This window comes from Dermacentor variabilis, chromosome 2 (genome assembly GCF_050947875.1).
Source record: "Dermacentor variabilis isolate Ectoservices chromosome 2, ASM5094787v1, whole genome shotgun sequence".
NCBI classification, from domain to species: Eukaryota; Metazoa; Arthropoda; class Arachnida; order Ixodida; family Ixodidae; genus Dermacentor; species Dermacentor variabilis.
This window is the reverse complement of record NC_134569.1, coordinates 226857600-226882100: the sequence shown is the minus strand read 5'-3', so window position 1 is coordinate 226882100 and position 24501 is coordinate 226857600. Positions and strand designations below refer to the sequence as shown.

The 24501-nt window shown below is 45.4% G+C and overlaps 1 protein-coding gene across 1 annotated transcript in view; it reads left to right on the top strand.

Moving 5' to 3' along the window:
- Positions 1-6410, top strand: part of LOC142571204 (uncharacterized) — a 45930-nt gene extending 39520 nt beyond the window's left edge. The window contains exon 7 of the mRNA XM_075679475.1: positions 5800-6410. Coding sequence (XP_075535590.1) covers positions 5800-6057 — 258 coding nt within the window. The 3' untranslated portion in view covers positions 6058-6410. The remainder of the gene's footprint in view (positions 1-5799) is intronic.
- The last annotated feature ends 18091 nt before the right edge of the window (positions 6411-24501 follow it).

Below are 24501 nucleotides of genomic sequence, written 5' to 3'. Positions count from 1 at the left end.
CCGATAGCATCTGGTCCAGGATATCCAGTTATTCAATATCAACGGCTGCCATTTGGGCAGACCGCATGTGAGTAAATTTCTATTTACGAGTCGCCATGTTCTCGCCCCTTTAAAACAATGTATGATGCTATAGTATCACTTTTATTTCGTTCAACAAACACAACACCGTATGTGTATCTGGGGAAGTGCTTTTAACATTGTTACACTTATGTCATCGCTATTGTGCACCAGGTAGCTGAACCAGCTGCTGCACATTTACAAGCCGCTCATTTGTTGCGTCTGAGTGCGAATTGTAGAAGTCCAGTTGTTTTAACCAAACCAACTGTTGTGAATTTCATATTCCATGTAGCTATATAAATCAAGATATAATATATAGAAAATTCAATATTCGATGTTGTTTTCTTAACAATATTCGTATTAGGTTTGATTGGAAAATATCGCTATTGGAACACCATAATATTTACGCATTTCGGAAAGACAAGAGTTGCCCGTAGGTGTATTGACCGACTCGCACAGTATAAAAAGTAAACAGGTTATTATTTATTGCGTTTTAATACTGTCAGGACTTATTACAACAACTTATCCAAAAGTTACAAAACCTGGAACTCGATACTGAGTCACCACGACAGACGTGGTTTCGTTGATTAGGTTGGCGGTATTTACGAGTGGCAAAAAATCTGGCAATGCCAGATTATTCTTGTTGATTCCAGACATGTGGACGTTAAATCTGAAGCGCTTTCCCGACGGCCCCCGCTAGGGCGGTCGTACATCAAGCATGCATACGTGTTGCTCGGCTCGGGTGCAAGTTACTCGCTCTCTGTTCTATAGCCTTAGCCAAATTTCTAGCAATATTAAATATGCGCAAATTGTCCTAATGGCCAGGTCATAAGTTCATAAGTCATAACGGTGTTCTTGAAATTGGTATTCTTCGTTGGCAGCGCTTCGCCCGCCGGACACGAGTGCATTGCCAATACAGCTGGTGGAGTTCATCGCAGCCACTCTTACATAACTGATGCGTTGATACATTCGTGTTGCGATGCTAATGAGCTCAAGCATTTTCGTACATATAAGAGCGGTAAATGGGAAAGAGTCAGCATACCGCACTTTACATGGTCGATGCACGCAAATAAACACGTCGGTATATATAATCGTGCTGTTTGAAAGCGCAACGTAGCGTTAGTACTATTTACCACTTCGAAAACGTAGTTTCTTTTTGCTAATTATCGCTGCCAAAAAAAATTTGAATGCACAATAATAACTTTCGTATTGCGAAACACGAGGTCAAGGCGCCCCTTCGATGTCCGATAAGCACACGAGCGCTTTCGGTGGTGATACCAAGGCGTAGTAATTTGGGAACGTCCCGTACGAATTTGTGACGCGATTGGAGAGCAACGCAAAACTCTACCATCCTTTGCAACCGCGAATCAAGAAATAATGCTAACACCGCGCTTCGCACTGCTGTTACACGTAAACAGATGGAAGCTTTCAAATGCGCAGCTCCCGCATTTACGTTATAGCCTTTTAAACGGCCTCGCAGTCTCCGAATATGCACATTTACGGAATGCCGCCCACTGTAGCGACCATAGTTTAGCAAGGAGGTGAAATGCGCAATGTTCAGGCAGAGCTAGCCTGCCGTGCTCGAACATCTTGCGAGAATTAAATAACGACGGCGGCAACTGAGCTTGCGAGTGGCGTGCACTCTAGTTGTGGCAAGGTCGTTGTGTTCCCCAACAGCTGGTATATCTTTCGTCTCAGCGATACTGCCACAGAGACGGCACTACGTCCCGCGTGTCGAGGTGGGATGCGGTCACGTGAGTGTGAAGATATTGTCTTGTTGGTACGACATCTTGAAAGTTTCTGCGTGTAGCGCCACCCTTACATGGATGCATAGAAGGGCAGGCCAAGCAGACAGCGCTAGCTTTCAGCAAGAATTCATTTGCGTGATAGAGAGACCCGTACACTACATCCTGCAAAGTGCATGAATAACGTGCGCTTTTCTGAACTGTTTTTCGTCACCTCGAGGTGGCGTCGCGTCGCAGAAGCATCTTCCATTCATCTTCCAGACGGATCCAAACTTGTACCATTACATCGCTTCGAAGGTGCCCCGGCTATCTCTTTAGCTGCCTACGTAGACTTTCTGCGATGCTGGATAGAATTGGAATACACCCCTAGAGGCCGAGTTCTAAAGCGTGTTCGTAATCGAACGCGAACTAGCTCTTTGGGACGCACGTACTGCTGCACCTGAGTTTTGGGGAGTTCGAAAGCATAGATGTTGCAGTGGAGCGTTTGGGCAGAATAAACCTCTCATCCCGCCAGCATCTCCCTCTGTGGCGGTTGCGAGGGAGGGCTCCACGGCAGAGGAACATGGAGTTCGCCTTCCACGCCGCCACTTGAGCCACTGGAGACTACCCACGTGACGAATCTGCTTGTATGTAAAGCCACCTATACTACTGTAAATGGCATCACTCGGCTTCCCCGCATCCATTGAGGCGGCTCGGCAATTCAGCCCCTCACCCCTTCCCCCACTTGTCTTCTTTTTCTCTTACCAGTCTCTCCTATTTCTTAACACATATTTTGTGTAGTGAGTGTGAAAGAATTTAAAAGGGCAGCATCTCGTCATTTCGTCTCGCCCCACGTACACGAGCGTCTGAAAGCTTACTCCACGCATGCTGTTCCGTCAGCCCTCCTCTGCTTTAGTCATTTCTTCGTCGGCCATTTCAGCTGCCCTGGGCACAGGCGTGTACAGCATTTGGCTGCGAGACGCGGAGGGAGCAAAGGATCGAGTGGCAACCGCAGCACAGCCGCCGCTCAGCGGGCTTGGTGGGCTGCACCGGGCGGCGTATTTGCAATTGCTTCTAGGTACAGAGGGGCGTGGCACTTGCGGAGACGACGGACGTTTGCGCGCATGCGCGAGTAAGAGCGGGTGCGAGAGAGGAAATAGAGAGTTTTAGCCCAGCAGGTTTACGGCCAGCGGAGCGGAGCGGGCGAGCGGGGACACGACTGCGCATGCGCACAACGCTGAGGCGGCCAGCGGTTTTACGGAGCAGCGTTTACGCCCGCTGGAAAGCACTCCCCAGCGGAGGGTATACGCAGCGCGCGAGCGTGCGTAAGCGCGCGCGGGCGTGTATGGGAAATGCAAGATGGCAGCCGCGAACATGAACCCCGCAGTTCTGCATCGACGACGGCGACTGCGGCGCTGACCCGTACATTAGTACTCAGTATATTATTAACAAATAATGTACTGAGAACGTGTAATATATCTTTATTCAACATTTCTTGCATTATAAAAGCAAGCGTAATTCAAATTCATTTCTCAGTAACTCCTATTTGGACCACTAGGTGGGGAAGCAGAGCGCCCAGCTCTTTCCGCTCGAGCGGGTGAGTGATCCGCCGGGCTAAAATTCTTTTTTCGCGAGCCGCTCCGCTGGCGCAGCGGTGGAGACCACGAGCGGAGCGAAACGTAAACCCGCTGAGCTAAAACTCTCTAATGTGGGGAGTTTTGCTCCTTGAAAATACGACTCTGCCTAGGTACTACGGAGGAGTTTCTTGGCGCGCCTTGTATGCGCTTGTCTCTAGGCGTGCCGGCAGAAGTCGCGGGGCGCGGTAGTGCTGAACTTAGCATTGCAAGTTGTCGGCTCGACGCAATCATATTTCTTCGATCATGTTTTTACTAATGAAAACAACGTGTCATTATTTCGCATTATTGGCTGCACCTCCAGGACACCAAAGCGGCAACGGGGACATCAAAGCTAGAAGCCGGACTGGTCCGTGGGTTGGGGCTCGCAGAGGCCCCAACCCACGGGCCGCCCTGCTTCCTGCTTTGATCCCCCCGCTACCACTTGGGTGCCCCTGAGATCCTGCGCCGCCTGCTTTAATATAACCTCAGGTGCTCTCCTGAGGCCTCCGTTTGCCGGTTACATGTGCCCTCCTGGAGCAGTGCTTGTAAAAAATCCGATCAATCGTCGCGACGGAAAAAGCGACCCGCTACTTATACAACACCAGTCAGAACATTGTCCCTTCAGACACAGCGATCACCAAGCGGCGTCCGCGCCCACTGCCTCACCGCGCGGGCAGCCAGCGGCAGAGCGCATAAACCAACTCGACCGCACTCCGCAATGCCGGCATGTATAGGGGACAAACGAATACAACGCGTTTAAGAAACCTCCTCCGTAGTGCCTAGGCTGAGCCATATATTCAAGGAGCAAAAGCCCCCAGATTTTCTCTCTCGCGCCCGCTCTTACTCGCGCCTGCGCAGAAACGTCGAGCTCCATCAAAAGTGCCACGCCCCTCTGTACATACTAGCAATCCTAAAAACGCCATCCGGCGCGGTGCTTACTGGCGTCGAAGATGCAGCTGCTCCTGAATGTACTTCCCTTAGCCGCCTTTCACCAGGCGGCACCGTCACATTGCCGAGAAACACTGCCTCGCTTAATTGTGCTATCTGCCGCTTAAGACCATCCGACATTAAATTAAGGCAAGACTTCTTTAGTGATTTTTGCTATGCTCCTGCCAAGATGTTCTGAATGAGCTGGATTGTACAATGGAAGTGGCTTATTAGCCTCAGTTGACAACACCAACTCGTGTGGGCGCAGGAAAACACAAATTTTACATTACAAGTCGAATAATTGGCAAATGTGGGCCTTTTTGGTAAAAGTAACCCAGTAGGAATCATTGAATAATGGGAGTTGGTCTAACTTGAAGGAATTTGGAACGCGTATCGTGAAAGAAGTTACACGCAATATCTCCTGTGTGACGTATCTTATTGATTGTGTATTTGCCAGTACTGACCTGCTGTGTCGTCATCGTATGCTGGTGGGTTAGGTACAATTGCGAGAAACAACACGAAAGAATCGTGAAACGGAGAAGCACTGTTGCAATGCCGAAATGTAGCTGACACCAACATGAGAGGACGAAAACGAGGCGAATAGTATAGAATAGTGCATCTGGAAGATTCCGCTGCTTCGTGGAAGGTGAACACTGGCTCATTCGTGCTGTAGTACGTGACGTAATTTAACAGTGTTACGTTTGGTAGAGTTCATAAGTAGACGTGGTCGATGACACTGCCTTCTCTCGATGAGAACTATTATCAACGTTTCTCGGGCGGCGGCTGCATATGGCGCGGCAGTGCGGGCCTTGTCCTGAAAGCGATCTGCGATGGGGACAGAGTACGCCAAGTACTGATAGCTCCGTGTGCGCTGCGTCTGCACCGCTTAGTTCGCGTTGAAGCGAGAGGCAGCACGAAGGTCTATTCGCTCGCTCCTGCGGGCCCTGTCTTGAAAGCAATCTCGTCTTAACGGACGGACGGGTGTTCTCGTTGCCTAGGCATAGAAATGCTTATGCACTGAAAACCTCATCCTTTTTTGCTGTTGTGCATGTGTTTAGATTATTTCACTTGTAGTTACTGCAGCGTTCTTTGCCCTTCTTAACCAGCCCCCCCACTCCTATGTATAATGATTGGCCACTTGAAGGTACTTGAAGCAAAGAAACAAACAAAACACAAACAAACAAACGAATAAATAAATAAATAAATAAATAAATAGGCGACAAGTCTTATTCGAGTGGGACTGTGCTGATAGTTTATGAAACTACCCTTTCTTGCTTGACAAGCTAGATAGCGTGGCGCTATTTTTATCGCTTCAGACTAGAGAACCCTGATAAAATACTATACAAAGTCAAGAGAGCCTGCAGGCCCTTAAACCACTACGTTGGAAGCAGTCATCTACCTATATTTTACTACGTTTAGAGTTACTGCTACACAGTGTTTCTCTTGCAAGCCCACATAGCTCGACCTCCGCGCAGGCCTTGGTGCTGGTTGTGTTGTGCAAGTTCTACTGTCACCACCGGAGGAAGGTGAAGGACGGCCAGCCGCTGTACACGCCCTACGACCACGGCGCCCACCGCGATCACCACCGAGTATTCGCAGCGCCGACACATCACGGCCATGCTGGGGCTGCCAGCACCAGGCAACTCGTGCCCAGCACCAACGTCGACACCTCCACGGGCCTGTCTACTCCTGCGCGAGCAGCCGGCAGCTACATCACGCAGGAGGGCGTTTGAGCCTACAAATGTTGTTGTGTCTGTTTACGTGTTAATGTTCAATGATTAACAACCGTGCAAGCTTATATGTAAGTAATCATGTCTGTTGTGCTTATTGACGGCTTCTGACGACAATCAGGTGTATTTTTTTTGTGAACTTAAACTGTGCTAACGACGAGACACCGAAGTAGAAGAAAACAGGAGGAACGCAGTGTCTACCTCGGTGTCCTGTCCCTAGCGCAGTTTAAGTTCACAGAAAAATTTGTCTTGCCAACTAGCGTCCCAACACCATCTCCTTGAAATCAGGTGCATTTCTTATGCGCCAAAATGTATGCGCTTGAAAATATATGTAGGCAGTAAATAAACAAGAAGCATTGCAGCTTTGTAATCGGCACGGGTGGTTTCAATAAAGTAAGTTAGAAAGTAAAACGAGAGTATTCAGTGTACCTTTTAGAAGTGCAAAAGCTGCATAGATTTAGAGAACAGCGCGACGTAGGCATGATGCAGTGACATTGCTGGGACAATAGACATGTATAACTGGAACACGTTGGCTTTACCACTCTACATAAATGAACCTAGGTTTCCCTGCCACATACGCCCGCCAGATTTTCACATATGTTTTAATTGTCCACAGAAATTAAAATTGAGGCTTTAGTCACGATTATGTCGAGAATTTATTCTACAGAAATAAAGCGATGTATATTAGGTTTTTCTGAAAAGTTCTTGCATTAGCTGAAAAAAGAATTTTTTCACGAACATTCAGGTGCACCAACGCGGTTTATCTTCGAAGTTGTTGCGGATCTCACGCGCTGTTTGAACCGGTTTAGGCGAAGCTTTTGATGATGTCATCGGGAAACTCTTTTCTTTGTTAGGAACCATTTGCAAATAGAGAGGGCACGAAAAAAAATGGGCATATTTGCCCCGGTATTGGCTTCGGTAAGCATAAAACTGTGGTGCGCTCGATAATGCGCATGCGACGCATGACGACGACAGCATGAAAAGTATGGAAAGACGGCGTGACGATCACTGTATTACAGCTATACAATGACTACACTATTAAAATTTTCACACCCTTATGGGTGTAATGCGGGTGTATTTATCTTTTCACCCTTGTAAACACCCTTGAAACACCTTTTCTTAACGGAAAAGGGTGCTCAACAAGAAAACACCATTGAAACACCCCAGTCATTCTAATTTACACCCTAATTATAAGGGAGTAAGGGAACAAGCTTACAGTATATGATAAATGAACATTGCCAGTTAACGCGTTGATATTCGCTATACATGAAACGCGCGCTACCTGCGCTTGAATCAGGTAGCTGGAATGATTAGATCGGGGCATCTAGGCAGCAGCGTACAGACTCCGAACAGCGGTCAAAAATGAAGTTTCCCACGAATGTTGATATCGAATGGATGACACTAACGCGCAGACTTTGCATAGCCAGATATCTGCAAAAGGCTTCATATGATCAACGGCAAAGTATTTACAATGCTATCACTGAATACTTAAAGGTGTCCAACTAGTTAGACTGGGAATGGTTAGGAGCGAGGGCTAACGGTAAATAGCTCACCAGCTTACGGTTTGTACATGACATTGGCATACTCAGCAACGCTGCAGACTATTTGCAACAAACGCTTGAGGACCTTGGCGAAGAAAGAGTAAGAGTCTGATCGAAAGTTAGCATGCAGAAGAGAAAACTAATGTTCCGCAGCCTGGCGAGAGAACGAATGTCATGGTCGGCAGTCAGCCTCTAGAACCTGCGCAGAAATACGGTTATTGACGTTAATTACTCGCAGGGGCCTCTGATGAGGGCAATTAACAAAAATTAAAATTAGCTGGAGCTTATGGCAGGCATTACTAAATCATGACAAGGGAGCTTACTGCTAATCATTGCTTTCTACCGTCACTAACGTATGGGGCCGAAACTTATGGGTATGTTCCGCAGCCTGGCGAGAGAACGAATGTCATGGTCGGCAGTCAGCCTCTAGAACCTGCGCAGAAATACGGTTATTGACGTTAATTACTCGCAGGGGCCTCTGATGAGGGCAATTAACAAAAATTAAAATTAGCTGGAGCTTATGGCAGGCATTACTAAATCATGACAAGGGAGCTTACTGCTAATCATTGATTTCTACCGTCACTAACGTATGGGGCCGAAACTTGGAAGTTACCAAAAAAGCTTGGGAATTCGTTGAGGACCGCGCAACGACGATGGAATGAAAAATATTAGGCATGACGATAATAGACTGGAAGACAGCGATGTGGATTAGAGAGCGAACGGGGATAGCTGACATTCTGGTTGACATAAAGATGAAGAAGTCGTGCTGGGCAGACATTGCAATGCGTAAGAGAGAGAACTGCTGTTCTATTGGAGTTGCAGAATGGGTGCTAAGGGAAGGGAAGCACAGTCGAGGACGGCAGAGAATAATGTGGACGTGATGGAATTAGGAAACTTGAAGACGCGTGGAACCAGTTAGCACAAGACAGGGGTATTGGAGATCGCTGGAGAAACTTTCGTCCTGCGATGGACATCAAAATAAGCTGATGATGATGTGACGACATCCATGCCAGCTTCGCGGCTTGTCATTCATGTTATGCCATGCATGCGTGTCATGCACGTTCTGATAGCTCGATTTGCGTCGATTTCGGGGGCGGGGAAGGGGCAAGTAGCGGCGTAGCCAAGTGGGGCACGCCGGGCACTTGTAACGCTCACTAACAGAAAATTTTTGCTGCTAAGGCAATGGCCCTGCTTCTTCCCCTCCACGGTCAATTGGGACCCCCCCCCATCACACGAAAAATTTTCTGGCTACGCCACTGTGGGGAGGGGGGAGTGTAAGATTGCTCTAGACCCCTCCCCCTAAACTGTCAACGGAAACGGGGGAGGGCAGCTGCCGCCGGACCTTAGGCAGCCATATACCGGCTGCATTTCCTTTTGGACGTGAATGCTGCTCTAGTGTCATTACACAGTAGGATTCATGGCGGTTCGAGGCCCATGCGACAATAAAAAAAAACACATACAGCCATCAGCAAGTCTTAGCTTGAGCAGATCTTTGGGAGCTGGGCAAGACTCTCATAAAAAGAAAAGCTTGGCACCCGTCTTACATGCATTGTCAACTCTGGATCAGCGCTGACTGCACATTTACGATTAAAAAAAATAACACAGGAAGTCCTCTGGGATTTGTCTGAGTATGCGTAAGCATTGTGACTCTTCCTCATCTACACGCAGTCCATGGTCGTTATCAATGTTATGAGACTTGATACGAGTATAAGCGACAGCGCTGCGGCGACCCGAACTGCTGTGGTCGGCGGCGCCAAGTGAATGGCGCAAGCAAAGTACTGCAGGTGGCGGGGCCAGGTGCGCTGGTGACGTTCCGTTCGTTTCGAGCCGTTATCGCTCTTTAGCACTTCTCATCCGCGTCAAACCATTATCAACCGTTCTCCGGCGGCGGCTGCTTGTGGCACGGTCGCGCGAATCGTATCTTGAAAGCGAACTGCAATGTGAACAGAGTGTGCGCACTGCTGAAAACTTCACGCGCTGTGTTCTCACCGTTCACTTCGCTTTGAAAACAGACGTGCGTACACCTATCTTGAAAGTGATCTGCGAAAAGCGCATAGTGCGGTATGAGTTGAGAGCTTCGTGAGCGCTGTGTTCTCGCCGCTTCGGTCGCGTTGAAGCGAGAGCTAGCACGAAGGTGAATTCACTCGCTGCTGCGGGTTCTATTTTGAAAGATATCGTGCGGTACGGACTGACGGACGGATGGTGTTCTTGTTGGGTAAGTATAGAAATGCTTACGTTATAAAAAAATCGCAGGGTTCGCGCATGTCGCGATAACAACCAACTCCAACCTACTCCCCCGCCCTCCGCTGAGCGATGCCGTCTTGATCGCCCCCTCCCCACCCAGGGAAAAGGGACACTTTCTAACTCAGTTGAAGAAACGATGATGAAACGTTAACAACGACAAGAACGGCATTCTCTAACGCGTTGTCTTATGGCCTCCGAGATTTGCGCGCCATGCTGGCGCGCGCGAACCTGGGAGGCCATAATTGGCTGCTTAATAGCATAAAAAGACAAAAAGATAATACCAAACGACACAGTCAAAAATGCAAAGAAAGAACTGATCTTAGCTATACTGTTTGGGGAAAAGAAACTTAAAAATTAGACAGCCGCAACACACGCCACTAAAGCCACCACCGCCGGCATAACGGGGAACCAACAGTTGGCAACATTCATTCGCGCTTCATTGCTTCGTCCGCTTCGTCTCCGCAATGAGAGCCGCCATCCTTTCGCGCCTGCCGCTTTGGCATAGTTTTGTTTTTCTGCAAGTCCGCGCATGCAGCTCATCGGTAGATGCACGGGTGCACAGCGTCGCATTGCGACCTGCGGCATTTTCTCGTGTTTGCGCAATCGGTGTGAAACCCGTTCTCGGAAGCTTCGACGGGTTTCCGGCATGCGGATTTCAGGTACGTGCAAATGCGTTTCGCCCTCCTATTGCGCTCCGGAGCAAAGCGTGCAATATTTCATGTGAAAGATGCAGTGCCCGTCATCATGGTGTGAATTTAGAGCGGCAAACGAGAACTGTGGCACTTAACGCACACCGCGGCTGCTAAGTCAGCGTGGAAATTGTTTTACGTTACCGTAGTATGTTGCTGTCAGTCTAATCTGCGACTTGTGGACAGCTAGCCCATGGACGTTTGTTTGTGGCAGCGACAGGTATGTAAATGGAAGCGCTAATAATTTTCGAGAGCAGACAGTTATTTCGCTCGATGTTTGGTCGTGTTCATGGCGTTATGAAGGCTAGAAAACTGGCTTGATCGTGCTTAGTTCTAACTGCAAGAGGCGTAACGTTGGCGCTGTATGTGTTTATTTTCCGTGCCGCGAGTAGCACTTTCATGCTTTCGTTGCATGAGAGTGGTAGCTGCTACATGCCGCCTGGGCAGAATACAATAAAAGCAATTTCCTCACTTTCGTACGTATGCAATGTGACGTAACAAAATTTCCAGCGTTTTATTCGGAGCGTAAATATGCAGTATAGCTTAGTAGGAAACTCAAATTCTATCTTAGCTTAGTAGGCGTGAAACAAGTGAAACTCGCATTCCTTCTTGAATTTTTCGCCCAAACCGCACTGCCCGGAGATGCGTCATCGGGTATTTGACAGTAGCTTCGCTACGTAAGTTGTTTTATGCGCAAATATTGCCCGGTTAAGTATCCTGTTAATTTATGCCGACGCACGTTCATCTTAAGTTTAAGCGATTACTATCCCCGAGTACCGGACGATGCCAAACTTGTCGTGAGGTGTAGCGAACGCGGGAAATTCAAAGTGGCGTGGCTGCAAGTTCCTGTTTTTATGTTTCTTGCATTCAAAGCCAACAGACACAGTATCACTGATTTATTTCCATTTCTGCTGTACTTGATCAATCCAATCTGATAACTGTATTTGCCCTTTAATGTTCTCCATTTACTGCCAGAAAATGCTTGAATTTTTTTCAGTATCGAAGTGACGAAATATTTCACTGACGGCCGTGTGTGAAACACGCAAGATGACAAAACTGATAGCAACATGATGAGATGTTTCTTTTATAGAGTTTGGACTCGACTTTTGGTGAGGATGTCGATCGACCTTGAGCCTGGTGACAGCACACCCGACATGGCCAAAGTGCAGCCTATCAGTTGAGTGCCCCCGAATGGACCATCAACACCGGAAAAATGAAGCAGAGCCAGGTAGGGGCAATTTTTACTTTGGAACAGAATACTGACTGCTGCCTCTTTATTTAAGAACTAAATAACTTATTTACAAACCAATCCTTTCTCTTTGTGCAGCCTACACAGAATTTTTTTTGCTTGTTATACAGATCTTCAGAAAGCAGTTCTTCTGAACCCTTTTTGCATGCACAAATAAATAAAGAGGAGTGCACTTTCTGAAGAAATTGATGCACTGAAATGTGCGTTCGACACACAGGGAGATGCAAAATAACCAACAACTTTAAAGCGGTAAAAAAACAGGTTTGAAAGATGTTCTAACATCCTAACCCGCCTTGGCATACGGAACTAAATATGACAGCAACAGAGGTGCATGCAGAGAAGTGTTTGTAATTGTTTGCAAGATATAGACATTGTCTAAGAAATCGTTTTTTTTACTCGGAGCTTCTTGGTGTCATGGCAGTGCAGTAAATGCTCAAGATGATGTCCTGCTCCTAATAAAGCACCTTTAGATTTTAAAATTAAATTAAGGGCTTTTACATTCCAAAGTCACAACCTGAAGTTTTGGGAACCTGGCTTTCTTTAATGTACACCTGAATCTAAGTGCCCGTAAGCGTTATTGCCTTTTACCTCCATTGGAGGGTAGCTGCCATGGCCTAGATTGAAGCTGGGACCAGCATGACTGAGCAGCATGGCATCATAGTAACTGGACTATAACACCAGGTCAGGATGGGAAATACTACTTAGAACTACCAACTTTTTGGCTCACAAGCACTTTGCACTAAGTTAAAGGAGTATGGAGTACTGACAGCGACCGCTTATGTACCAATTTCTTTTTAGACTGTAGACTCCATTATTAGAGTGTGAAGCTCCAAGTAGTCAAAACCAGCCTAAATTACAGAACCAGTTCAAAACACGCATCATGTATAGCTGGATTTGGACATGAAAATGGAGTCAATTCTTGTCGCCGAAAATGGAGGTGGCAGTCACTATTTCATCCATTTTGCCTCAAACATAGTCAATAATAATTAAGCAATTACTAAAATATTCTTTTCGAAAAGGTTTTTTCAAGCATGAAAGGAGGAGCCAAATGGTGTTCAGGTGCACGAGTGGTTAGTTGCACGGCACTTCTTAAATGCATTCACAGGCTTCTTTCAAGCTTGAAAAAAAATTGTATTGCACCTATTGAGCAGTAGAAGCTGGATTGGGAATTTTTTAGGATGCTCTACTATTTTTGCACTGACACTTTTGCTTTGAATATAATATTTGAGCAGTTAAGTAATCGTTAATAATTACCTAATTAGGAAAAACGCAAAAATTGGTTTCACTTGCTCAAAACGATGGCAAACGACATTACCTTGGTTCTGTCCAGCTACGTGGCACTTTTACATATTTAAAGCTTGCACAAGTCACACAGACCACCTGGTACTTACAAGGCATATATAGAAGCGGCTAAGTTGTGTGAGCCAGCCATGTGTAGCGACTCATGAGAAAGAGCCATGTTTCTTTGACTTAAGGGCATGTTAAGATTTACATGCTCGACACCTTGTATCAATGTGTTCTAGGCCTGTTCGTAGTTTAGCTGCTACATAAACCATATTTCTCCACGTGTAAACTCATATGCATCTTTCAAGTATATTGCCTAGTGTGTCCAAAATAAACCATCCTCGCGCTTCCTTCATTATGTCTTCATCTGTTGCCGTGCTAAATTTTTAACATGCAACTGCACAAATTTTATCTAGTTTTCATATTTCCTCGTTGTTTGATGGCTTTATTTCTGAACAAGTTGCTTTCTTTAAACCCAGTTGCACACAGCAGTACACAGCATTTCTGTCTAAAGTGGGATTTTTTTTTCAGATTGACATTAATACACCTTACCTGTGCAATGTAAGGCATTCTGCATAACACGGCCCTGCAATAATGTTTTATATTGCATTCCAGCATCATGAAAAAGCTGTTTACTTACCAGATGAGAATATGTATAAGTGTTGGAAGTAACAACTGGAAGAAGCCAGCAGATAATGAGGCCAAGGAAAGCATACAGGAACATGTTTTAAGTTTTTTATATGAGGTATAGAAATGATAAATTCAAGGGAAATGAAAGTGGATGAAAAGACATCCACCTGTGGGTGGGGAACGGACCCATAACGTTCACATTACGCATGTGATATGCTAACCACTGTGGTACTACGGCCGCGTTCGAGCGTCGACAATCTGAGGGGCCATTGTGGATGGTTGAATGCTGCCTTTGTAGCACAGTGGTTAGTGCATCGCATGCCTAATGCAAAGGCTTTAGGTTCATCCTCCCCCCATGGCTGGTTGTTTTTTGACAATTTTAATTTCCCTTTATCATTTCTACATTTAAATAGAAAATTACAAATAAGTTACCACGGGCCTTCCCTGGCATCTTCCAGCTGTGATTAAGAAAAATTTTGACCCTCAGTATCCTTTCTTCTCGTTTGCAAGAACAGGAGCTTCATTTTAAAAATAATGAATTCACCTTGTGCAGCATCTCTATGTGGTCTCAAATCTTATCACAGCATGTGTATTACTAAGAAGTTTTTGTTAAGATGATTATATAGCATGGGACCTAATTAGTAGCCTTTGTGTACAGAGATATGATTAGTCTAATAAATAGGAGGATTTTAAGAAGCACTTCTAACACCTCCTGAACTAGTTGAGAAAGTGCAGGTTAATCGAGTGGAGATTATATAGTAACCGAAGTTGAGTGATTCCGCATTACATTCACGGAATATACTTCATGATACCTTTCCATTTATTTGTTCAGTTATTAAGAATCCCTTTTGCACTGTTGGACAAAACTACAGAATGCCAACATATTTTCTAGCATTTACTGGTAACAAACATGTCAAAACTTGTTCTAGTTTCTGGATTGTCGCTTTGCCCGTAAACCCCCAAGTTAATTCCGCGAAAACGTACCAAATTTTCCACATTTTTTATGTGCTCATTTTTTCGGTGTCATTCTCATTCTAAAATATATTACTTCATTGGTCTCTGGTTAGAAATGACACAAAAATAAAAGCTGCTCTTGAGGGCAGCTTTCCCTCAATGCCGACTGTAACTCATCTTTGACAGTCAGAGCAGCTTAACATCGGGCAGAAAGAGTGCGACTCGTCATTGGCGATATTGGTACTACCTCCAGTCACTAGTACAGCTCGGGATCAAGGGTTAAAGGTTGCGACTTCGTTGTGGCCCAGTTTTAATTCTGCAGCTGTTACACCAAGGGGGGGGGGGGTGTAGCGTGTGTATGTACGTGTGCATGCCTTAAAATGACTTCATGCTAGAGCAAAGCAACTGTAGCACAGAGAGGCATCAGTCATCTTTATGTATTTGCTTTGTTAAGATGCGCTAAGTTTATTTTTTGCAGTATAGACTTGGCGCTCTTTGGCCAAAGATGCCCTTGTGCTACTAAAACCTATCAATTAATTAGCTTCTTGCAGTAGCAGGTGCTTATTCTTTTTTTCAGGATCGGTGTGCCAGTTGTAATTTGTTTTTCTTGAACTGTGCAATTCCCATTCACAGGACGGCATGTCATCTGAGGTATTCCTTTTTCAATCAAGAATGTTGAGATTGTCTTTGTGAAACTCGATTTCTTGCCTCAAACGAGCTTGTACAAACTGACCAAGCTGATAATTCTAGCTGCTTATATGTGAAGTATGTTGCCGTTATGAACCCTCATAATGAATGCCACATAGCACAAAATTTTATGTGTTAAAACAATTTCATGAAATTTTTCATGTTTTTTGCGTTCGTGTTCACTTCTCTGCTCTTGTGTCCTGTCTGCACGCCTCACCTATTTTTTCTACATATTAAAGATCGTCTAAACTTAACCATGCTTTTTTTACCACAATGCAGGGAGAAAAAGTTCCGGTAACACCATGCATTCAGTATGGTGGCCCAGACGTGTATGCAAGCAACCTCCTTCATGTTGACCAAGAACTACTCTTCAGTGTCTCGCAGACTTCCATGCGAAGCCATCAACAGTCTCGTCTCAGTAGAATGGCTGCTCATCTATCAGCGTGTCCATCACCAAGACTGCCAGTTGTAAAGCTTCTGAACCAGTTTAAGAAAGCTTAGTGATTTTTTATGTAGTTTTCACGGTTGGCCGTAGAATCTTACCATTTTAAAGTTTTCTAACATTTTTACCTGGCACAGTGCGGTGCAATAACTTTAAATCAGTGTAATGTATTTAGGTGATGCTCACTCTAATGCCTATCTGGTTTTGTTAGTGTTTAAGAAATTTGTCTGATGAGGTAACAGCATTTGAATTTGTCATCGTGGCTCGTTTCAATGAGCTCCTAGGAAATAAGACGCAAAACTTATCACACGCCAGTTGTAGCATTTTTGTTTTCATGACAATATACACGTTTCAAAAGATGGAAAGTGGGGAAGAAAGCCTCAAGAACATAATCATCCTAGGATTGTCATGTCATTACAGCTCTGCAATGGCTAATGCCTCATACATCTTGGGAGCACATTGGTCGCAATACCTACAGGTATATTTGATAAGAGAATACCTTGCACCCAGATTTGCCACGCAGTCGATGTCTAATGGCTTTTTTTGTCGTCTTTATGTTACTACTATGTATTCATTATTCATTCAGATGTAAATGACACTACAGGCACTGAAGTATCAAATGGCACTTGCATTTCAGGGGACAAAGTGCACAGCATGCCTGTCGCAAAATGTGTTCTAGGGACTACCTTGCCTCTATAGGTAAATGGACACCAGATGCTCTGTGTACAGTGCAATCGGTGTACTTGTCTGGAGTGCTTGAAAGATGTGCTACGGGCTGTACTGGCACTGTCTGAAGATAATGCATGGTTCTAGAAAGCCTGCAGCTGAGCATCTGCCACCGTACAGAAGGAACTGTCCTAATTTATTTTGTTGATGTGGTTGAAATTTAGGAGCTGTAATGGATAGTTCTGAATGTGGCAGTGCTGCCCAAATAAAGCACAAATTACACACCTCGACTCACACAATGCACTCTGAAAGTTTTGCTACGTGGTATCTGTGTTTGCTGCCTGACCTTATGGCACCTTTAGGAGCAGTCGCCAGTGATTGCAGCTGCTGAGGCTTTATCAACTGGCAAGGTGAAAAAAGAATGCTGTGCCACTAATGTGGCTGCACACTCCGAGATGCAAGCTATCTTGAACCAGGTGTTCGGTAGACAGTACCTGTGCAGCCAAAACATGGTGTTTGAGCCCTATAGGCAACTGCGTTCACAACTGCCCACAAGTGTGCTGTCACAACAGAAAGTAGAGATCAAGCAGCATTTTTATCGGTGTTCAAAACATTAGTGTAAGTCATTCTTTCACCAATCATGCATAGGTAATGAGAACAGGGGATTTGTGACACACAAGGGGCCATGTATCAAATTTAATTAGATCAGTAATCTATGAGATGGAATTATAAAAAGTATACCTTTTGTTCCTCAGTGGTCTCTTGGAGAGATGACCATTTCCGGCAGTATAGTTCTGACTTCTTATGTCTAGATTTGGTGTGCATATTGTAACTATAACACTCAGTGCTCTGTCCTGCTCAGCTTTTATGCTGTCTTTGTGATATTTGCAGTATTTTGCAGTTCAGCTGAGCGAAGTATATATCTTTATTATTACTAGTTTTCATGTTCAACTTTTGTAGTGCTCACTAGTTATTACTAGCCATGTTTTGTTCACATATGCTCTTGGATTGTTGTGCAAAGTGACACGGACACAGACTACAAGCAGACAGGATGAGCGCTAACTCAACTAAATTTTGATTTAAACGAAGAACACACACACACACACACATATATATATATATATATATATATATATATATATATATATATATATATATATATATATATATATATATATATATAGGTGATTGCAAAAAACCACAGCATAAGAACATGACAAGGTATGAAGACATCAGGTAAACATATCAGGAAGTAGGGAAGTCAAAAAAGGACACAGCAAAGAGACACTACTTCAGATTAAGACACGTGTTGTGAAGATGCTGAAATTCGCATTCTAACAGAGACAAAGATGCCTGGCTAACGCAAGTCTCTCCTCATCTTCTAATGTGGAATGCCTCGATTATTTTCCGTGTGATTTGGCATTTGTGTCTCGAAAGAATTTTTGTCTTCAAACAAAGGTTTACAACCGCAATTGAAACAATGTGACGCTATATGTGAAGCATTAGGGTTGTAAAAAGAACGTTTGTGTTCTTTTAGTCTAATATTAATGCACCTGCCGCTCTGTCCAATGTAAGTCTTCCCGCATTTGAGAGGAATCTGATAAACTATACCAGTGTTACAAGGCACAAAAAGGGACACATGTCTAACACCGCAATCATCTTTTCTTTTTTGCCACCCTGTTCAAGTTTCCTATTTATCATAGGGCACATGATAGACAACTTGCGGGGCCGAGAAAACTTTATCCACGTCATATCTATTGGCCACATTCCCTAAACCATGGGATAATCTATGTACATAGGGCACCACAGCAAACCTTATTTTTCTGTTTTTCTTGTTTCTTAGCGGGGCCTTTTACCCATTTTAAAAGCTTTTCGCAGCTTAGTGATCATAAATGTACAGGTTAACTAGCCTTCTCGAGCCTATCTATTTGTTGTGAAAAACTTTGTTTGATATTGTGTGGACATGACTCAGTAATGGCAAACTTAAGAGCTGAGTAAGCTAGTCATGTCCACACAATATGAAACAGTCTTTCACAACAAATAGGCTCGAGAAGGCTAGTTATCCTGTGCATTTATTATCACTAACCTGCGAAAAGCTTTTAGAATGGATAAGAAGCCCCGCTAAGAAACAAGAAAAAAAGAAAAAAAGGTTTGCTTTGGTGCCTTATGTACATAACTATACCATGGTTGAGGGAACGTGGCCAATAGATATGACGTGGATAATGTTTTCTCGGCCCCGCAAGTTGTCCATCATGTGCCCTATGATAAATACGAAACTTGAACAGGGTGGCAAATAAGGAAAGATGATTACGGCATTAGACATGTGTCCTTATTTGTGCCTTGTAACACTGGTATAGTTTATCAGATTCCTATCAAGTGCGGGAAGACTTACATTGGACGGAGCGGCAGGTGCATTAATATTTGACCAGAAAAACACAAACATTTACTTAACAACCCTAATGCTTCACATCTAGCGTCACATCGTTTCAATTGCGGCTATAAACCTTTGTTTGAAGACACAATTCTTTCAAGACACAAATGCCAAATCACACAGGAAATAATCGAGGCATTCCACATTAAAAGATTAGGAGAGACTTGCGTTAGCGAGGCATCTTCGTCTCTGTTAGAATGCGAATTTCAGTAGCTTCACAACAGGTGTGTTAATCTGAAGTAGTGTCTTTTTGTTGTTTCCTTTTTTGACTTCCCTACGTCCTGATATGTTTAACTGATGTTTCTATACCTTGTCATGTTCTTATGCTGCGGTTCTTTTGCAATCACCCATATTTGTGTTCTTCGTTTCAATAAAAATTAGTTGAGAGTTAGCGCTCGTGCTGTCTGCTTCTAGTCTGTGTCCGTGTCACTTCGTGCTACAATCCAAAATGATGTTACCGTACCAACTCGCCCAACTTCCTATCCTTGTGTTCACAGACACACTCAGACTTGTTCTTTCTTATGTGGCCGGTTATTCTTGTACTTTGTAATAAGATGCAGTGCTTTTCGAATGAAAATGTGATAGTTCGTAGTGAGGTTATTTAAAAAAACTTCTCTGCTTAAAATTTCATTGAACAAGCCTGTGCCATTATTCGTTGCTTATGTCTGTATTGGTACGGTTTTACTCCTTATCTTCCTTTTTACATTTAAAATGTGCAGACAATATTATGTAACCATTTCTCTATAATAAAATAATAAATACTTTTCTTCTGACATTGCGTCACAAATTTTACAATTATTTTGTTTAATTAGGTAACCTTAGACTAGCTGATTGTTGTTCTGGTAGCTTAACTTACAAAGCCTGTGGGCTATTCAGTGCAAGCACTTGCTGAAAAAGAAACTAAATTACTGGTTATAAGCAGGTCACTGGCAGTAAATGAAGCATACATAAATTTCAGGAAATAGTGCATGCTTATATATTAAACAGTATGCACAACTACACATGCAGTTTTGTTTGTAAATGCTGAAACATTATTCTAAGTGGACGCGCTCTGTTGCATTTTGTTTGGCTTTCAGTGCTACCTTTAAGTGATATATGTGAAGGTACTAGTAGAAGCATCCCGTGGAGATAAATGACAACTTTGATGAATAGAGGTATAAAATATGTGCTTAAAACGGCAAAAAACTGATTGACAGGCAAACGTATGCTTCTGAAGTACTGCACTTGTTACCGTCGCCAATCCATGCATTGCTTGCGCTCTATTGCATTCAATATGAGATACAACAACGAGCTGTGCTGTCTTTCCCTCCTGGTCGAGCTGGTGTTTCTGCGAAAATTTTTGACCGTGGAGGTTTTTAATTATTTCTGAAATGCATGTAACATCATGCTTTTGGCTGTGTGCTGTTTCCATGGAGTGATAAGTACTGGTGCACCAAGGTGCGAGATATCCTGTGTCCTTAGTGCAGCGCGCGTTGTTATTACACTCTGCATCCTGTCGGCAGTGTACTATCTCTGCAGAGGAAGATTACGAAAAGCATCAGGTGTGTGCGTTGCTGCGATCGTGAAACTTAAATTTTTTGCCTGAAAGGGTCGCACGTTATATATGCTACCACATGACGGACCAGAAGCGCAATATGACGACGTCTCACAGATTCTGGCTCATATTCAACAAGGTAGTACCATAGCTAAGACTAGGCAGCATTCACAACAGCTAGTCTGTCCATTAACTACATGGCTGTAGTGAACGCTAAAATACTTGCAGGGATAACACCCTTTTGGAAGGGTGTTGTCCATGCTACACCCATATTGAAAGGGTGGTGTCTGTGTTACGCCCATATAGAAAGGGTGTTGTTTGTTTTACACCCATAGGCAAGGTGACGTCATATTAACACCCTTCCCTTTGTGGGGTGTTAATGTACACCCCTTTGCTCGGGGTATAGCAATACACCCAAAAGGGTATCACCCATGGTACAAGTCATTTACACCCTTAAGGGTGTTAAAATTTTAGGGTAGGATAGATTGACGACAATGGCAAGACAACAATGACATGACAAGGCTGTAATCACTGCTATAAAATGATGATGGAACAACCATGGCGACACAACGATGGCTGTATGACGGCTATGCAAAGACGACGGTAGCATGACAATGACATGACATTGTTATTGGCGGTGTAAGTGTAAGGATGACATGCCTGCGAAGGAGAGAAAATTGCAAGAATTCACAGGAATACACCGCTGTCGTAATTAAGTCGGTGGTCTCAAGTTTCTTGTAGATAAGGCATGACGGGAAAGCGCCAGGCCAGACGCGCGCACAGAGAAACATTGTTTTTCTTAAGGCGAAATTAACTTAAGCCTTAAATAGCTCGTAGCAATGGTCATACCTGAAACACGTGGCGTCTAGTGGAGTGGTACAAAAATATCACCATCAGCAATGGCTCATAACCCCGTAAGCAAGCAAAGATGCAATGGCTCAAACCCCTGCATAAGCAGTGGTTCAAACCCCGTAAACGAGCAAGAAATGTAATGGCTCGTATACCCTTAAGTAAAAGGCTACAAGCTCTCAGCAAAGCGAAGCGAACAGTGCATACATTCATTGAAATAACCCATGCAACACACAGAAGAGGGTATGTTTCAATAAAGAACGAACTCAAAATAAGCATCCGAACCATCAATAATGCATTGCATACCGCGCTCGGAAGTACGCAACGGCCGAGGATGCTCGCCAAGCGAGATGCGACTTGCGAAGCGGCGGAAGCAAGGCGTTCAACCGCGCGCGCCGCTTCCCCTTGCCGAGAGGATGCAACGCCAAAGAGAAACGTCGTTGGCGCGAGTTTATCCCCGCTATACGAGAGCGCTTTATGGCTTCTCGTTCCCGCGTCATAACTCGGTACTCTAACGGAGGGGCTGAGCGCGTTATTTGCTTGTAATGCGAAGCTTAGCAAATGGCGTTTGTCGAATCTTCAGTGACATCGAAAAACAGTCTTTGTTTCTTCGGAGAAGACTTTTGAGCTGTTGCTGCTTACTCGTTGGGAGACTCGGATAGATGTTGATGGCTGACTAGGAAACTACAGCCGTCAAGGTAGACGCGGCCGAATCCCAGAGTGCAAACGCATCGCTGGTTTCCACAGATTCCTCCATGTACGCGATTGTCGTGCCCTCGCGGAGGTGTTTGTACTCCTGGCTGAAATTGGTCAACATCACTTTCGCTTTTCCTCCGTGCAGTCGAGCGATTCCTCTTGCGACGCAAATTTCGCGATTTAGCGTAGATGTTGGTCGCCCTGGATGACGCTTTCTTCGTCTGCCGGTGTTTTGGTGCTGATGGAAATAATGTTACTGGAGCGAGGCGGAACGGCTGACTCTAACTTCTAGCACACTCAAGGCATGGTGACTCAGAAAAGTCTTCGGCATCGCTGGATCTTGGAGGTAGCGCTACTGATTTGGACTTCAGGTCGATGATGGCTTCGTGTTGGTTCAAGAAGTCCATGCGCAGAATTATCTCGCGAGCACTGTTGGAGGATAACGAAAGTCGCAAGGTAAGGCCGGTCATGAACGGTAATTCTTGCCATGCAGATTCCAGTCGGTGTTATCAGGTGTTCTCTAGCAGTCCGGATGCGAGCGCCGTCCCACACAGTCTTAAATGTCTTCAATTTGGGGGCTAATAATGCACTGACGGCGGAGTGTATAGTCAGCTCCTGTGTCCACTGAGGTGGCGACTTCGTGGACGTTGAGGTTGGTGGTTTTTTTCTTGCGTGGCACTTAGGGCGCGGTGGTTGCGTTATCCTAATGATGTTACGTTGGGTGGTCAGGTGTTTAGGCGGTGTTTTCTTGTCCTCGAGGTTTCGTTCGAGTGGTGTAGTGTCGTCGCTATGTCGTCGAGAAGGTCTCTTCAGCGTATTCGCCGTTGTCGCAGGATCTCGTGCATTTCGATGAACAGCAACCGCACCTCCATTGGTGGTAGCTTCAGTTTTCTGTCTAATGGCTTACGGAGTGGCGACAGGCTGGGCCAGTGTATGGTCGGCACTGCGGCTACAGGTAGCGCCCTGGTGAAGGCGAACGGAAAGGACGTCGGGGTTTCCACTGATTGGCTGCGACGTAGTCCGCGATCTCACGAGGCCATCCGCCAAGCTGTGGACGCGGCGCGCTTACGGCAAACCCTCGTAGTCCCATTTCGCGGTACGGGCACCGGTGGTAGACGTGGCCCGCTTCTCGGTAGCAGTGCAGGTGGTGGTCAGGGGTATGCCAAACGTCAGTCTTCCTCGGAATCTTGCTCTGGGCAACGGTTGGGCATGCTGGTGACGACAGTGGCGGTGGACGGCTGAAGTGTGGTGTTGCGGAGCGTGGCGCGGGTGTGGAGGGGCAACGTGAAGGAGGGCGATGGTGGCATAGCTCGTTGCTTCCGGTTGAGGGTGCGGCGGTTCAGGAACCCGCACTGATTGCTAGAGCGTTCGGCCGACAATGTTAGAAATTGAGTCACCCGGAGATGAGCCACAGGGAACATGTTTCATAGTTCTTTGCGCTTAACTTGTCTTATTCTCTCCTGTTAGTAGCCGGAGCAGAGACCGTGAACTTCCGCAGAGTCTATCATTCAGCGGCGATTGAATTGTCGGGTGCGCATTTCTAGCGTCTTCTCGATCGTCGTGGCCTTTGAGAAATTCTGCTATGGTCTTGGGCGGGTTGCGGATCGGTCTGACAACGAGTTGTTTTATACCGCGAATGAAAAGGCGTATGTTCTACTCCTCAGGCATTTCTGGATAGGCATGACGGGAAAGAGGAGTCTATCTTCCGTCAATACAGCGATGTTCTCCTTAGGGAGCTGTACCAAGCACCTGAGCCTGTTGTCTCATTGTAGGGATGGTCAAGAACACAGTAGCAAAACTGAATCACGAAACGAACTCTTCATTGGGCGTACCTATGCCCACGGAAGAAACGTAAAGCACTACGATAGAGGCGAGCGCAGTAGGCGAGCATCGAAATCTGATGAGTATGTCAAGCGCGTCGACTTCTATATCTGATCACTGTAATCACTGGTGCCCGCGTGCATTCCAGAAAGTACTAAACACTTCGCATCACACACACAGTCAGGCTATACAGGGTTCGGTGACAAGAGACAGATGATAGAAACATCGATAAGATTCGTGAAACTTGCCATACTACCGGTGCGACCTGCGCCAACCAATAACGTTTAACTTTTGCTAGTGGGTGAAAAAGTTAGTGAAGCCTCTCTTCGTGAACGCGGGTGACGCCCAAGCGTATGGGTGCTATATTCACACGAAACCATCGCCCTTCGGTAGACGCCTACACTGTCCGAATGGCGGATCGCATTCAAGATATGGCTCGTGCGGCTGCGCCATACGCGGCAGCTGCCGGAGACGAACCCGGCTCGTCCGTATCGCAAACGAAAAGAGCAATTGTAGCAAATGCCAGAGGAGGTCGACCTAGCGCATCCCCACCTACCTTCCCCTTGCGCGACCTTTCACCTCGTTTCTCCTTCCCCCTCCGCTCGACGTCACTTAGACTTCACTCCAGGAGGCATTGCTTTGCCGCACGTTCAGCGTGCTCCTTCGTACTTACCCCGGCACGCGATTCTCTTCACCTCCAGCCATTCTTTCTTTGGTTCTGAAAGACGGA